This window comes from Falco naumanni, chromosome 3, assembly GCF_017639655.2.
Source record: "Falco naumanni isolate bFalNau1 chromosome 3, bFalNau1.pat, whole genome shotgun sequence".
NCBI classification, from domain to species: domain Eukaryota; kingdom Metazoa; phylum Chordata; class Aves; order Falconiformes; family Falconidae; genus Falco; species Falco naumanni.
In genome coordinates, this window is record NC_054056.1 from 65,610,431 (window position 1) to 65,626,445 (window position 16,015).

A 16,015-nucleotide genomic window follows, 5' to 3' on the forward strand; every position below is an offset into this window, starting at 1 on the left:
TTTGCAGTATTTCTTATTGAAAGTGGGAGACTTGAACGAAGACGATATATCTTCCTACAGCAAAATGCACAGACGTGTGAATTCTTGCAAGCCACTTACAGTGAGGGATTAAGAATGAAGGTACACATTTTTGCTGATGTTTATCATGACCAACTTGAATTACATATTAAGTAATTGCTATGTAGCTTTGGAATTATTTTGAGTAATATGAAGGGTAGTTCCTGCTCTACCTAGATTTTTAACTGTTTTTCTTAGGCAATGTGAATGTGTGGCAAATTATTTTGTTTACATGTCGTTTTGTAGATCATTTCCTCTTAATGTAATTCAGTTCAAACATTGACCCATTCATATAAGAGGTCACGGGATCAAGGCCTGATCAGGTAATATTTAAGAGACTAATACAGAAGACTTATTTCTGATAATGAAAAGCTGAATAAAAAGGCATAGGATTATTAAGTCATTGTTAATGCCTTTTTGAATCAAAAACTACCCAAACCCATTTTCTTAATCAGTGCTTGTACAGCTGTGCTAAAACAATGATTTCTTGGGGCAGCAGGACATTGCTTTGACATTCTGCTCATTTATAAAACTGATAAATCTAGCTAAAGATGATTGAAGGGGCGTGGCAGCAATCTTCACACCCCGAAAGGCAGCTGCAAAGGGAAAGAAATAATCTATTTCTGCCAGGGCTACGAGGCAGAGAGGATAAGAACCACACTGGTACCACATCACCAGACAAAGCCATACTAGCACTTGGCAGGGCTAGGTTAATGGTTGGACTTGATGTCATCTTAAAGGTCTTTTCCAACTTAAATGATTCTATGATTTTGTAATGCCTCCATGGCACACACCTGTGTCACACCTGCAGGTTGTGTGCTGCAACTTGGGTCCCTCCCTCTCCCAAACAGCCTGCCTTTTAGTTGGGGACTTTCTGCAATAACAAACACTGGAACAGGTTGTCATGGGAGAACGTTAATGTCAGTCATTGCAGGTTGTTAAAGACAAATTAGATGGACTTTGGCCAACTAAGCTGATTCTTGCAGGGCTGAGAGTTGAGGAGAGTGGCTTTTACTGGGCCTGCCCTGGCACCGACGCCTTTGCTAGATGTGTAACAGGGAACTTACTCCGAGCAGGCTGGGGGTGCTGCAGGGGCTGTATGACCCCTGACTGCTTCTCCTGCAGCCAGCCAGCTTTGCTAGGCTGGTTTTCTGGTTGTCACTGGTGGCCGTGATGGCACATTTGTCTATGTTTGCAGATACCTGCTGGTGAGCCAGGCCTGGGGAGGTTTTTAGGCATCGCTTCTTTCCTGCTGGGATGCTTGTTTGACCAGACTCGAAACAGTGACTGTGTTGCAGCAAAACACTATCCGGTTGCCCCAGTCCTGCACATGGGGCATTTTAATCACAGTACTATTTCCCAGATAAATGTTACATATAAAACTGAGATGTAACAGCTATCAGATCACACACGAAGGACCTGATTTTGTGTTTACATTATTAATATTAATATTTCCTATTAATAATATACAAAGATTATATATAAACGTGTATATATATTTATACAACATTATTAATATTAATATTGAATATATTGTGGGATCAGGATCAAATTAATTTGCTCGCTTGTGTTCCCCCGCGCCTTCCCTCGGTTCCGCCGTTTATCTTGCGGTGAGCTCCGCCCCCGCCGCCATCGCGCTCCCACCCGCCGCCATCGCGCTCCCACCCGCTGCCGCCGCCTCCACTCGCGGGCGACGCCGAGAGCCTCCAGGCCCCGCCGGTGACCCCACAGCCACCCCGGTGACATCACCGGAAAGGCGGGTGCGGCCCTGTGCCGCCGCCCAATGGGGAGCCTGACGGCAGCTGACGGCAAGGGGCAGCGGGGAGAACCCGGAAGGTTTGGCAGAGGGAGCGTCGCTGCCCGGAGCAGAGCCCCGCCGCTGCTGTTGCTGCGCCGCCGCCCGCCATTGCATGCGCAGATGGACTCGGTCGGAGTCGCCGCCGCTCCCGACGCCGGGCCGGGCCCCGCCTGGCAGAGCAAGGTGAGCGCGGGCACGGCGGAGGGCGCGGGCGCAGGCCCGCCGGGCGCTGCTAGGCCCTGGCCCTGGCGCGGGCCGCGGTGTCCGGCACCCCGTGGCCTCCCGCGGCACCTCGACTTGCCGGGGCCGTCCAGTTACGGCCGCCGCGGGCCTGGCTCCCGGGAGGTGGGGGAGGACAAAGGCATGTCGGTGCACGGGCACCGTCTCTGGGCGCCCGTCGCTGACGGCAGGGGGCAGGCACGGCGGTAGCTCCAGCCCGTCTGCCCCTGAGCGGGCTGAGGCCGTCGAGAGCACGCTGTGAAGTGGTGTCAGCAAAACAAGGGTCAGTTATTCCGTGAGGAGTGAGCTGCGTTAAGGCAGGGTATGGCACGGTTTGCTGCTGCCGGCAGTTATCTTGGTGAAGGGAGCTGCTGTTGGACCCTGATAAATGAGTTCCTCCTCTCCAGGCACTGTTGCTGAGCAGGGAATTGGGTCTAAGTGAGTTTAGTTATCAAGGAGGTAGGCAGTGAGTCACAACTTGGTTGGATTTGTCATTTCCCAGCCCCCGCCTCCCCAAGCAAAGTTGTGTGCATGCCTCTGCGTTTTCCAGAGGCTGTTTGTGTTGGCTGCCCTTTTAGGGTTCTAGAAATGGGCGAGCAAGCTGTGCATAAACTATTACTGTTGTGTTATTCCAAAAGAAATTTTACATAGACTGTGTGTATGCTTGTAAGCAGACTCTCCTGGGAGGCCCTGCCCCTGTCTTCAGAGGGTACTGACAATAACAAGCCAATGCTTTTTTTCCCCCATTAGTAAGTGAACATCAACATCCTTTCAATCACAGTTCTTCCGATTGAGTTTATGAAACTATTCTTTGAGATATTTTCTGTACTTCATCATAATTCCCTAAGTATGGAAGACAAGCTCTTATGAGATTACATGAGCTTATTTTAGAGCCAGTGATAGCTAATTACCCTGACTATTGTGTTGCCACTGAATAAAATGTTTATTTACAGTGTCCATGGGGAGCCCCTAACACAGCATCAATATCCTGTTCCCTTGCTGAGGTAATGAGTGAACAGCTGGCGAAAGAGCTGCAGCTGGAAGAAGAAAATGCTGCTTTTCCTGAAGTGGTTGCGTAAGTTTAAGTCCTGGATTAGTTCACAACTCTCCAGAGTTGTGAAGCCATCTTCTGTCTCTTGTGTATTTCTTACAGTGTGCTTAATAAATCATGATACAGTAAACGCTTTGCCTAACTCTGCTTCTTCAGGCCTTTTTCAGTGACGATGGCTTCCCCAGTTAAAACTTTTCCTTAGTTTCTCTCCTCTGTCACCCTTCCTTCTTGATATTTTCTTTGCATTGTTTTGAGTGCTCTAAAACAGTCCGTAAGCTGTGTTTTGAGAAATATCAGAAACACTTTTTTTCTTCCTTTTTCAAGACTTTTGTTAACAGTGTACAATGTTCTTTCAAGAACTGTCGGGTGTATCACCTGTATCTTCCTAATACTTGGAAGCTCTAAACATAGACCAAGAGCTCACTAGTTCTAAATTTATACAGATTTTGCCTACAGTCTTTTCTGTGAAGCAGAGCAAAGCAGCACTCTTTGGTTGTTGGGGATTTTCTAAGTTTTTATCAGTTTGTTTATAAACATATTTAAATATATATATATATAGCTACACACATACACTTGTATGCCGCCTTTCCCTTTCATAAAGGGCATCTTAAAAACAGGGCTTATTACAGAATGGAAGGTGAGTAAAAGTTCAGCATTTGCATGGTAAAGAAGTGGCAAAGAGAAATGAAGTCATGCTCTATTAATATTTAGTGTTGTCTGGGAGGGGGGCGGACAGTGTAGATCCACTAGTTTCCATGCAGCTCTGCATGAAATCTTTTCTATGAGTAATGAAATGTTACAAAGAAACATTTCTGTTTAGGTTACTGTATTTAATTTTTTAAGTTTCTGTTTTCATTTTACATAGTGTTGCTGAAGGACCATTTATTACAGGAGAAAATATTGATACTTCTAGTGACCTAATGCTAGCTCAGATGCTGCAGATGGAATTTGACAGGGAATATGATGCACAGCTTCGGCGTGAAGAGAGGAAGATCAACGGAGATAGCAAAGGTACCCTTATCAGAAGAAGTATTTTTTTGCTTTGGAGATATTCCTGGCACTCTGAGTAGGGTGACAGAGCTGTGAGGAAGTAGCAAACTGCTGATAATCGCGGACATGCTTATTTGTTTTGTTTCTCCAGTCTCTATATCCTTTGAAAATTATCGGAAGGTGCATCCCTATGACAGTGACAGCTCTGAGGATGAGGTTGATTGGCAGGATACCCGTCATGATCCTTATAGAGCAGGTGCGTGGCAGTTCTAAACAATACAGTTTCTTCAGTTAATAGACCTAAGAATATGACATAGTTAAATTAATTGTATTTAACTTAAGGAGACATGCCAGTTGTATGTAAAATCAGGTCACCCAGTTGGGAGGTGTCCTGCAGGAAGCTGGGCGGGTAACTTCAGGATAATGGTTTGGTGGCTGAATCTAGCAAAATAACTATTATAAGTGGAAAGTATTGTGGGATTTCTGTGTCTGTCATCTACATTTGGCTAGGGGCACCTGCACATGATAATTGAATTCCTGTCTTTAACACAACAAAAACATGTCAGACACCCCAGAGAAGATGTAGAAGTAAGTCATAACATAGCAAAAGCTAAGCTGTCACCTTTAGGGTAAGAGAAGACTGCATTAAGATCATAAAATTTGAAGCATTTTATTCTGTTTAATAAATAAAATTATGTTACTTTTGTGGCATTATGGAACCTCCATAAGCATTAATTAATGCTTGTTTAGATATAAAGTGACTTATTTTTCTCACTGTTGGCAGATAAACCTACTACTACACCAAGAAAGGGCTTCATAGGAAAAGGAAAAGACATTACTACTAAACATGATGAAGTGGTATGTGGAAGAAAGAACACTGCTCGTATGGAAAATGTAAGTGAAGACTTAGGGAAACTTACTTTGTATGTAAAACTTGAATGCTGTAATTCAACCAAAGAACTAATGCACATCCATCTATGCTACTGTATACAGTGCTGATTTTTTTTTTTTCCATTGGATGAAAGCAATGCAGTGTTTGGATTAGTTATTCAAAATGGCAGCTTGAATTCTGCAGGTTTTTATTTAGTAATAGTTTGTTGATGACCATGATTCAAGAATCTGCACAGAACTGTTTTGGCAAAACATAACTATCAGCAAGTTTGGTACACAGGCAAATAAAATACCAAGACTGTTTTTGAAAAGCATAGCTATTGTGTAACCTAATTATTTTTTTTTTTAGGTCATTTTGCCTGATGAGCCAAGTAACTTATTGTCAGTCAGTTTTTTGACTTGCAGATTTTCAGTCTGTTTATCCATACTACATACCTTCTGTTTTCTTTCATGTAAGTGGTGCAACTTCTGCTGATAAGGAAATGCTGCAAGTGCTATTTTTACAGGATGTTAGGTAATCTCATATCAATTTGGGAAGAACTTCAAGTTCTGTGTTTAGAGCAATATGTTTTTTAACATAGTGACAACAATATACAAAGTAGCTTTCACATAGGTCCTAATTGATCCTAGGTTTTTCCAAATCGGAACGAGAAATTTCTGCTTGTGCCAACTTCTGGTGTCTGCTAGTAGCAATACTTAAAGTTCTGTTACTTCTACTTGTAGTTCGCACCTGAATTCCAAGTTGGGGATGGAATCGGGATGGACTTAAAGTTGTCAAATCAAGTCTTCAATGCCTTAAAGCAACATGCCTATTCTGAGGAACGTCGTAGTGCAAGGCTTCATGAAAAGAAGGAGCACTCCACTGCTGTATGTTTTTAATAAAATCTCTCTGTATACTTTTCATCTTGTGTAACAACTAACACTGTTTTGGTAATTTTTTGAAAAGTTCCATTTTTAGTAAAACAGTTAAGCAATACCATGTTATCATTGCTGAAGGGGATGGTATCAGCCAGCTCCTACTAGAAAAAGGCTGTCTGTATTTGATCTGCATTACTGTGAGAGCTGTATCAAAATAAGAGCAAGCAGTTGTCATTTTTTTCTCTTTATCTTTCTAAATTTGGCTCTTAATCAGCTACAGTGAATTAACTGTCTAGAAATTATTTATAGAAACCATCCAGAGGACTAGTTCTCTGCAGCTGAACCATGTGGCTCCAAATATCTGTCTTCACAGCAGGTTTCAGGAAGATGAAATGACCAAGTAAACTCTTAATTTAATAATTTAGGAAGTCAGTTAATAAGCTTTATGGGTGAGTTCAGAGCAGGGCCTCTGGTAATTCTTGCTATGGGCTTCTTTAAATTCGGGTATTTATTGTTACTGATATAAAAGGAGTATAATATTTGGGATATTGTGATTCATGATTTGTAAAGACTTCTTAAAAGCACTGTAGAAAGTGCTCTTGAGCCACAGTCTGTACTTTGTGGAACTGGTAAAATACTGTATGTGCTACACAGCTGATAAGGTACCTGAGAGTATTAAATCTCAAGATGATGGTGCTGGAGCACTTCGGCTTTGCTTTATCTGTTCTTTTGGTTTGTTTTGTTTTTTCCTTCTCTCTATCAATTGAGAGAATGCTTTTAATACGTTATTCTTTCCACCTAGTTGAACACTTGGGAGATATAAATACTCTAAACTTACTGTAAAGCAAATAATTATTTTAACAAATTGAGTATTAATTTCTTGCCTGTAGGAGAAAGCAGTGGATCCTAAAACGCGTTTACTTCTGTACAAGATGGTCAATGCTGGGATGCTGGAGACCATCACAGGCTGCATCAGCACAGGAAAAGAATCTGTTGTTTTTCATGCATATGGAGGAAAGTAAGTATATTGTTTGTTACTGATGGTAGCTTTAAGTGCCAGAGATGGTTTAAAAAAGCAGAAACTACAACTGTTTGCACTTTTTTCATTCTCGAGGCATACAAAAAAAGTTTGTATTTGTGTATATGCAGATAATAAAATTTGAAAACCAAATGGTACCAACCATAAACTGAAAAAAAAAAATAATCCACACTTTCCTCCTTGGAGACCATTTAATGAACACTAATATATCCACTATAGCTTTCTGTGGAAAAATATGTACTACTTTTTTATAAAAAAAGTCCTGAGATTTTGAGGAACTCTTTCCACTGACTTGCCCTAGGCTACAGAGCTATCATGATGATCATAGACTACCTGAAGATGGTCTTTCCATACAGATAGCTGTGTTATCAGCTCTGTGTGTACAGGTCAGCGGAGGTGCTGCTTGTTACTTTTGGGTTACCTTGAGATTAGTGTTGGGGTGCTGTTTGCTTTGCAAGTCATGCAGGAGTCCAGTTTTAAAGACCACCATGCTGGAAGGGTTGTAGTACGTTAGTAGTGATTGTAGTGCATTTAATTCACTTTCCACTAGTGGTGTTTCAAAAGGAACAAATAAAACCCAAATACAGTTAATCTATTTAGAGATGTTGAGAGAGAGGTAAGCTGGGGCGGGAGGGGGGAAAAAAGATGCACTTTTTTGTTGTTGTTGTTTTTTTAAATTGACCTTTGCTTGAGCGATATTCAGGAGTGTTCTTTTGCTCAGTATCATTCAATGGGCAACATCTTTGTGGTGCTTAACAAAACATCGATGCTACCATTATTGTTCTAATGTGAGACCTTTTCCACTTGTAATTTCTTGAAGCAGGTACATCTATTAACGGGCAGGGCTGTTATTAACTATGACATTTAAGTAAAATATTAACAAATTGGCAGATGGAACCTATTTGATAAGCAACATAAAATGAAAATGCCAAAAGCCAGTCATTCATATATAAGCTTAATCGTATAATCTTATAAACTCAACTTTAATTGGTTTCCTAGTTTGATAAGAGAATCGGTTCTTCTTTTATATTAAAAATTGCTGTATTTTGCAATAGTTAAGAACAAAACCACCATGCATTTGCTTGTAAAGATGAGAATAGTTAACTTTGTTATATATTTGACTTTTTCTATGAGAAGTGCATCTGAAGATAAAGTTATACCTCCAGAATGTGCCATCAAAGTGTTTAAAACAACTCTTAATGAATTCAAGAACCGTGACAAATACATTAAGGATGACTACAGATTTAAAGATCGCTTCAGTAAATTGAATCCACGGAAGATTATTCGTATGTGGGCTGAGAAAGAAATGCATAACTTAACAAGGTAAAATAATAAAAAAGTGTAGTTGTCAAATGCCTGTCAGTTTCTTATTCTCTGTTTAAGGAAGATACACTACATCTGGGTAAAAGTTTAAATTGATTTTTAGGCAAACTGGCACGGATTGAATAGCACTCTGGTTTCTTACCGTGTAATGAATGGTCAGCATCTTCAGTGATTCAGTGGCAGAATTTACAAGCCCATGAAGTTAACACGCTCTAGCTATAAAAGTGATCAGTTTTCAGTGAGTGTTTTTAGATCCACTTACAGCTTTGATCTGAATTTTCCTTTGCAAAATACATATATTTATTCGATTTTCAGCTCTGACTCTTTGACTCTGGATCAGGTTTCTTACACACAGCTCTCTAAGATTGGAAATGAAAAAGCAGGAACTAGAACCATAGGTGTTTTGGCATTTTTGTTTTGGTTTTCTTAATCAGTATCTATTTTCTGATCCACAGAATGCAAAATGCAGGAATTCCTTGTCCTGAAGTGGTTATCCTTAAGAAACACGTCTTGGTTATGTCTTTCATTGGCCAGGATCAAATCCCAGCTCCTAAACTAAAGGATGTAACACTTAATAGTGAAGATATGAAAAAGGCCTACTATCAGGTTCTTAATGTAAGACAATGCTGATTTCTCCTCCAATTCTTGGTTATATTTTCTTTTAGGCAAAAAACTTAAAGGACAAATCACAATTTATTTACTTTTCAGGATGCTTGCATTGCTTTCAAGATATAGAGTCCAAAGGCTTATTGCTGCTGTTTAATGTGTGACTTAGAATAAATAAAAATTATGCACTAAAAAAAATTTAAAAAATTTGAATCTTAATCTGAATGGAAAACATGCTGGAATTTGATAACATATTTAGCAGCAGAGGAATTATGAGCAAGTAGTCCTTTTATAGAAGCAGTATGTGGTTTGGAAAATTCTCTGAAGTCTTCAGAGTTTACTGACTACTTAATTTACATTGCTTAAGCACTCTCCAGTGGATAGCCCCCTCTACACACTCCCTTATAGCAAATCTAGATATCAGAGAATAAATTATAATATAGCATAATGGATACTCTGCTGTAATTGGTTCAGATACATACCTGCGAACTGTCCACTCACTATTACATTATAGACATTAAAAAAAATCCCAACCATCCAAAAATCCAGCTCGATAATATGAATGGTCTGTGTCTCAAATCTTGAGACCAGTAGGCCAGCGCAACTGTGTTTCAAGTGTATGTGCATACTAGTTAGGATTAAGTATTTAAAACTGGGAGACTTATTTCCTGTGTGACAGGGGTGAGAATGACAGGTATATCTAGAGAACATGTTTATCTGTCTCATGCACTTGGACTGGTTGGCAGAGCTGACAGGAGTTTACCAAACTGATTATTCTGACTTGCCAAAGCTAAGCTCAGTGATAAAAGCTTAGTTTCCTGGCAGTTTTCCAAAATTGTGATGCTCTGTATGGAACTTCATTGAAAAATTTGGAAGAAATGCTGTAAATGGGGTGGGTGACTAGGGAAAGGTGGGGGTTTTTTGGGTGTCGTTTGGTTTTGTGTGTGTTGGGTTTTTTTGTTACAGTTGTGCAAATGACAGTTACTTGGGGTGTAGCATACTTCATTAATTTGTTTCCTTGCAGATGATGCAACAGTTGTATAAGGAGTGCAACCTAGTCCATGCAGATCTGAGTGAATACAACATGCTTTGGCATGATGGGAAGGTGAGCTTACTCTTGGTGTGGGAAGGAAAGGTTTAATCTAATACGAGATGTTAATACCCAGTGAATTGCTATCTCTCTGTGACTACAGGTCTGGCTTATTGATGTCAGTCAGTCTGTGGAGCCAACCCATCCTCATGGACTTGAGTTTTTGTTCAGAGACTGTAGGAATGTTTCACAGGTAGGACCTCTGCATTTGACAGTCTTCTGTTACACTGAATATTTTCCAAGGTAGTCAATTCAGAGCTAACTGAAAGTCAACCAATATGTCTGTAAAAAATGATCACCACCACATATATATGATTACTCTTGAGTATTGCCCATACTGATGGTGTTCTTCTTCGAAAGGGATAGTGTGGGAGAAGAAACCAGTACCACTAGAATTTAAAACTTTCAGTTATTTTTATCTGTAAGTCAACAAAAGCAAAAATGTCATTTTGACTAAATACTGTAATTGTAACTTGGGGAAGGAAAAGGAATATTTTGTTTCATGTAGTAGGTGTTTAATGTATGCTTTTTGTATTGACCAGTTCTTCCAGAAAGGAGGTGTGGCAGAAGCGCTTAATGAGCGTGAACTCTTCAATGCTGTCTCCAGTTTAAATATTACAGCTGATAATGAAGTAGACTTCCAAGCAGAGGTATAGCTTTTTCTGTTGTCTTAACGTTTTAATTTGGTTAGCCATTGTAATACCTTAATTTTCCATGTTTAGTCTGTATGATTAGCATTTGTGAGTATAATTTCAGCAATCATTCTGTATCTCTTTCTCAGAACTTGATTATTTCAACCTAGTACAAGTATTTTTAGAAACTGAGGTTGACAGACTTCTCCACCCTCTTTCCTGATCCCCCTTCTCCCAAGTATAAAAGGCTTCATGTTGCACGTAATTGCTTTTTTCACTGTTAAGGAAAATTTAGTGACCTGTTTTAGTTTAAAAGCTAGTTTTGTTGTCTTTCCTTACATAGGTTAAAGATTGTGCAGAGAAACGAAAGCTGGGTTAAAAATAATAATTGTTCTACTGCTTATTTTTCACGTTTTAGATTTTAACTGACTTTGAATTTAAAGTTTTAGCTAACATTTTCAACTTTGAAGCCTAAAATCTTGCTAATATGGACTAGGAATCTTCAGTCACCTTTGGCTTTTAATTTTAAAATTTTGGCTGTAACTCTTCAAGGCATGTGTCATGATATCAGACACTTATAAAAAAATGTGGTGTCAAACATGCCACATTCACTAACTAAAGTAAAGGCAACATGGCAGTTCTACTCTACTTGATTCCTAGTGACAGTGTAGGTTTATGCTCGTCCAGCATGCAGTAGGTGGGAGCTTTAAGCTAGTTAACTCCTGGGGCAGGTCCTCAGAAAGAGATAAAGAGAATGCAGTGTCACTGTTCCATAATCCTTATGTATCAATTAATCAAACAAAACCCAACTCCCTCCCTGACTCTGTTGTGAGCATTGGGGTGGGGGTTTGTTGTTGTTTTATGTCATCTTTCGTGCTTATAAATTTTATGGGAAAGACTTACATGGCTGTTTACATAGAAGTGAATTTGAGCAGCCCATCCTTAAATTTCAAGACTTTTACTTTAGTCACTAGTAGCTAAAATTAATCTCCCCTAGAATACAAGAGGAAGTAATCCAAACATCACAATCTGAAATCAAAATAAGCTACTGTACTGTGTTACTTTGATTGCATAAAACATTGAGGTGTAACTGTCTTCAGCTTTCACTGTTAAAAAAGGTTGCAATGGATTTGTAATCTTAGTATTACCTGGAATTTCTCCAGTGCTGATGGATTGGCAGAGTTACAGCAGGGGTGTTTAGAGCTGGGGAGGAGGACGCTTCTATACTTTGAGGAATACAGCTGAAGTCTTAGAATCATCCAGGGAGTCCTCCCTGCAACTTGTGTGTTTCAGTTACACAGCATGAAGCTACAGAGAGCTGCTCCTTTTACTTTGAGAACAGATGTTTCAAGCTGTGCTTCCAAAGTATGTTGCTCCACACATGTGACTGAACCATTGAAATAGCATATTGTATATACCTGGTCAGTCATCTAAAGCTACCTTTTAACACTGTTCAGAAACATTCTGGTGCAGGTATGGTTTTATGATTCAGCATGGGTTTATTTTTGGCTCTCTAGATCGAAGCTTTGGAGAAGATGAATGAAGATCACGTGCAGAATCACGGAAAGAAACTCTCAATGTTTTCAAGCGATGGAGACCCACCTATATATGATGAATAGCACCGAGTGTATAGCTGCTAATGAAACTAAAAACAAATTTGCTGCTTCTAACTATGTTGGTGCAGTGGTAAATGACAACTACTGATGTCAAGAGAGAGTGGTTGACTCTGAATACCAAAATGGAAAACACCGTGAGCATACAGTGATGCCTCAGTGTTTGGTTTTTTTTTAACTTATCCCACCCATCAGGCTGGCACTGTGAGAATGGACTGTCACTATCGCTTTGGATGGTCCGACAACTTACCAGTTGCCCAGTTACATTAGACTAATGTAACTGAGGTGCTCATATTTTGCATGATTCAGAGCTTATATGTTTCAGTTAAAAAAAAATATAAATTCTAAAGTATTTAGTGGGAAAGCACAGTAGGAGAGTTCCTTTTTTTCTTCTTCCCCCTGCTACTTGAAAAACTAATTAGAAATTGTGTGTGGACACAATGTCAGTGAACTTTCCATCCTTCACCACAGGCAAAATGAAAAGTCAAACTATGTGCTGCTATCACATGACAATGTTAATTTAACAAACCAGTGTCTTTTATATATGCAAAAGTCTGAACCTTTTCATTTGAAGTACATGGAAGGTGGCTCTTAACTATCTCTGTAAATACAATTGGTTGTTACATGAGAAACAGATTTGAATCTAGCCCGCAGAGGACTTCCTTGGCGATGTGCCAGGCAGTCCTGTTGGCTGCATCCAAGCAGTGTAACAGGAGTAAGCTCAGTTAGCTTCACTTTGAATATACAAATGGTTCCAAGAACTCAGTGCAAGCAAAAAAAACCAAGCAAAAAATTGTCATAATCCTGTGTCTAAATGAAATTCTGGGTAGAGCATCAAACACCTCAAAGTAATCATAGACTATGAAAACTAAATATTGATTGTCATTATTTTTAGATTAAGCTTTTTGCTTTAAGTGCAAAAAGAGTGCTCACATTTGTCTTTCTCTTGCTTTTATTCTTAATGTCAGTCGTCTTTATTATAGCAAGTTCTAAAAATCTAGCAATTTTTCTCTCCAAAACAAGACATTTAAAGGTGAACTGATGTAGTTTGGTTTGGAGTTAAGAAATTCTGATCAACTTTTTTAACTGATTGCTGTTTCTGCTGCTGCTCTTTATCAAGCAGAATACAGTGCTGCTACATATGGCATTCTCACAGTGTGCTGTGAAAGTGATTTTTAAATATTTTTTTTGGTTGGAAAACTGGTGGTGAAGTAAAAACTTAAGATCTTGTTGTGGTGTTCATGTATGGTTCTTTGCATTATACAGGCCTTCATTGATCCTCAGTGCTGCACTAAAGCAGTGTAAGGGTAGGACTCTGCTACTTCATTATAACAATAGAAATATGACTGTTTTGGTGGGTACTGCATTGACAGTAGACAATGACCTTTTTGCCAGTTTCATCGCAGTACTTGGATTCTCTTCCCTTTTCTAAATTAGACAACTGTCTTGCATTTACCCCTTCTGAAATAAAGGAACTTGCATCTTTTGGAAACTTAAGTTTATTTCGAATTGCTCCGTGAAATAACCCAAAATGACGATGTCAGGAAAAGAACAGACTAGGTACTGAGATGGAGGTGCTACAGTTACCTAACCCCTTCAGGAAGACTAAAAGCTTCTGTTGTAAAATACAGCCAAATCTCCTTCAGAGGTGGTGGCTTTTAAAAAGGATAGTCCTATTCTAGGCTTATTACAAGTTTCAATACTCAAACATTTCTTAGAGGAAAAAAATGTCTCAAATCAGTTGCTTGTACCTTACACTGTGCTTGTCTAAGAAAGATGCAGATTGTTAAGGATATTTGCATCAAGTGAGAGGAAGAGAGCAGAAATGAGGGGAAGTGAGGGGAGGAAGTTTTGTGAACTGTCATTTGAAACGGAGGCACCTGCTTGTATTGTTGTGCTTGGACTAAAGTCTCAGCTTTAAATTTCTTCTAAAAAACTGTCTAGCACAGATTTTTTATTTTTTTTTAAAAAAAGACACCTCACCCCCATCCCCCCACCCAATAAATGAAGCTGTGGTCGTCAAGTCTGTCATTTAAAGCTACTGGGCTCCATTATGTCATCTAAACATCTTTTTCACTTCCAGCAGAAAAACTGGCTCAGGAATTTGCTTTGAGATTTTAAGGCATCTGGGCATGTTGTGAAGTAATTGAAAATGAGGAAGAAGTTGCTAAAACAAGCATTTTCCTGGACTCCTTTGAAATAGGATGTTCTAGGATCATTATTAAGCAAATAGAATCTTACAAGTAAATGTCAATTTTTCATTTTTAAGCCATTGGCTTTATTAACTTTTCTGATGTTATGACTATTGTAATGACCAATTACTATCACAGTAGTTTCAAATTGTGTGTTTATATACTTGTCTGCTGATTTCCCCCCCCCCATGTACCTCAGTTTCTATTATCTTAATATTCCTGTTGCAGTGGTAGAAAATGCTTGGTGTCACTTGGGGAAGTAGGAGAACATTGAATGTCAGTAACCTTTCTTAAATTTTGACCTTGGATTAACGGAACTTCTGAAACATGCAATGAATTTTGTATTTTGCAAAAAACGATAAACTTTTAACGTACTTTAAATACTCTGGGAGTCCTTGTCCTGTATAGTTAATATAGAATTGTTTGGTGACACAGGAGGGTTCCACAGAATGAATAGCTTGTTGTAATTCCTAGTTGTGACTTCATTTTCTCTAGTCTGATGTGCAGCTAGACCAACTGGGTAACAAGTCAGCAAGCAGTTGTTTGCGTGATACTGGGTTAGTATTTGGTACTGAAACTCCTATTTCTCCTCTATTCAGTTGTGCCATTCCAGTCTAATCAGAAAACTTGTAAATGGGTGTGGTCTCAGTATACCCCCACCCCCTTTTTAAATATATTTATTTTATTTCCATTTCTAAACTAATAAGCAAATATATAAATGATGATGTTCTCACACAATTTCTAATTTATACTGTAGGCTTTACAACTAGCAAACTAAGGCATTAGCCAGTTCTTAAACCAAAAAAACCCTGTTGCAAATTTATTTTCCAAGCAGATATGCATAAATGCTGAGAAAAAATCTGGACATTAACTTCAATAATGGTTTATTGATATTGTTCCTGAAATCAGACTCTTTTCAGAGTATGATTTCCCATTCTGATCTATTGTACTACTAGCCACTAGAAAGCAGTTTCATAGCCCAAAGCAGGATCAGTAGTGAATGCTTTCAACGTTGCTGAAAGTGTGGACAGATCAAGGCAGAGCTCTGAAGCAGTTGGTTCTTTTTCCCCCACCTAAAAGTCTTAGGTTTTGTTTATGTTTGAGCAAGCCCAGTAGAACGTTGGGCCAAATGTATTTCTCTTCTGCGTGCCCCGGCTCGGTGTGCCGCCCCCCCCCCCCCCCCCCCCCGGCTGGCGAAGCCACCGGTGTCGGAGAGGCCCGGGCCGCACCGCACTGCACCGCGGGCTGCAGCTGAAGCGCGGCCCGTCTGCGGGTAGGGGCCGGCCGCAGGGCGAGCTCGGGGCTGCCGCCACCGCCTCTGGTGTGTTGCGGCGTCCCTCCGGGCAGGCTCCGGCTCCCGACACTCGCCCGCGGGCAGCCCCCCGGTGCCGCCGGCCCGCGGCCTGAGAGGCGGGGCGGCAGCGGCGAGGCGCGGGCAGGCCCCGCGGGGCGGGCGGCTGGGCGCCTGTGGCCGTGGCGGGCCCCGAGCTGGGCACCTCTTCCCAGGGGGGCCGCCCTGCCCGCGGGCGGTACGCGGAGGAGGCGGGAGGCCCGGCCGCGCCGAACGGGGGTACTGCGGGGGCTGCCCTGCCGCGGCCCGTGCTTCGCTCGGCGGCCGGCGCCTTTAAGGCAGCCGGTTCCCGTGTCACGTGTGAG

The 16,015-nt window shown here is 40.6% G+C and overlaps 1 protein-coding gene across 2 annotated transcripts; it reads left to right on the forward strand.

The window, feature by feature from the left end:
* Window positions 1–1,735: 1,735 nt before the first annotated feature.
* RIOK3 (RIO kinase 3) lies at window positions 1,736–13,395 on the forward strand. Of its 2 annotated transcripts, none has more exons than XM_040585554.1 (13): window positions 1,736–2,038; window positions 3,028–3,149; window positions 3,991–4,136; window positions 4,267–4,371; window positions 4,900–5,009; window positions 5,730–5,873; window positions 6,755–6,882; window positions 8,038–8,226; window positions 8,682–8,841; window positions 9,857–9,937; window positions 10,026–10,115; window positions 10,465–10,572; window positions 12,072–13,395. In XM_040585554.1, the coding sequence occupies exons 1-13, from the start codon at window positions 1,841–1,843 to the stop codon at window positions 12,171–12,173; spliced, it is 1,683 nt and encodes a 560-aa protein (XP_040441488.1). In that variant the 5' UTR covers window positions 1,736–1,840; the 3' UTR covers window positions 12,174–13,395. The 2 variants fall into 2 exon arrangements, with proteins under 2 accessions (XP_040441488.1, XP_040441489.1); XM_040585555.1 differs by having other exon boundaries at window positions 1,739–2,038; window positions 8,041–8,226.
* The last annotated feature ends 2,620 nt before the right edge of the window (window positions 13,396–16,015 follow it).

Bases quoted from the DNA above. Each gene is read 5' to 3' on its own strand.
- RIOK3 (XM_040585554.1), top strand. From the start codon at position 1,841: ATGGGGAGCCTGACGGCAGCTGACGGCAAGGGGCAGCGGGGAGAACCC. The intron at 4,137-4,266 runs GTACCCTTATCA...TTGTTTCTCCAG, and splicing joins GATCAACGGAGATAGCAAAG to TCTCTATATCCTTTGAAAAT. The intron at 8,227-8,681 runs GTAAAATAATAA...TCTGATCCACAG, and splicing joins GAAATGCATAACTTAACAAG to AATGCAAAATGCAGGAATTC.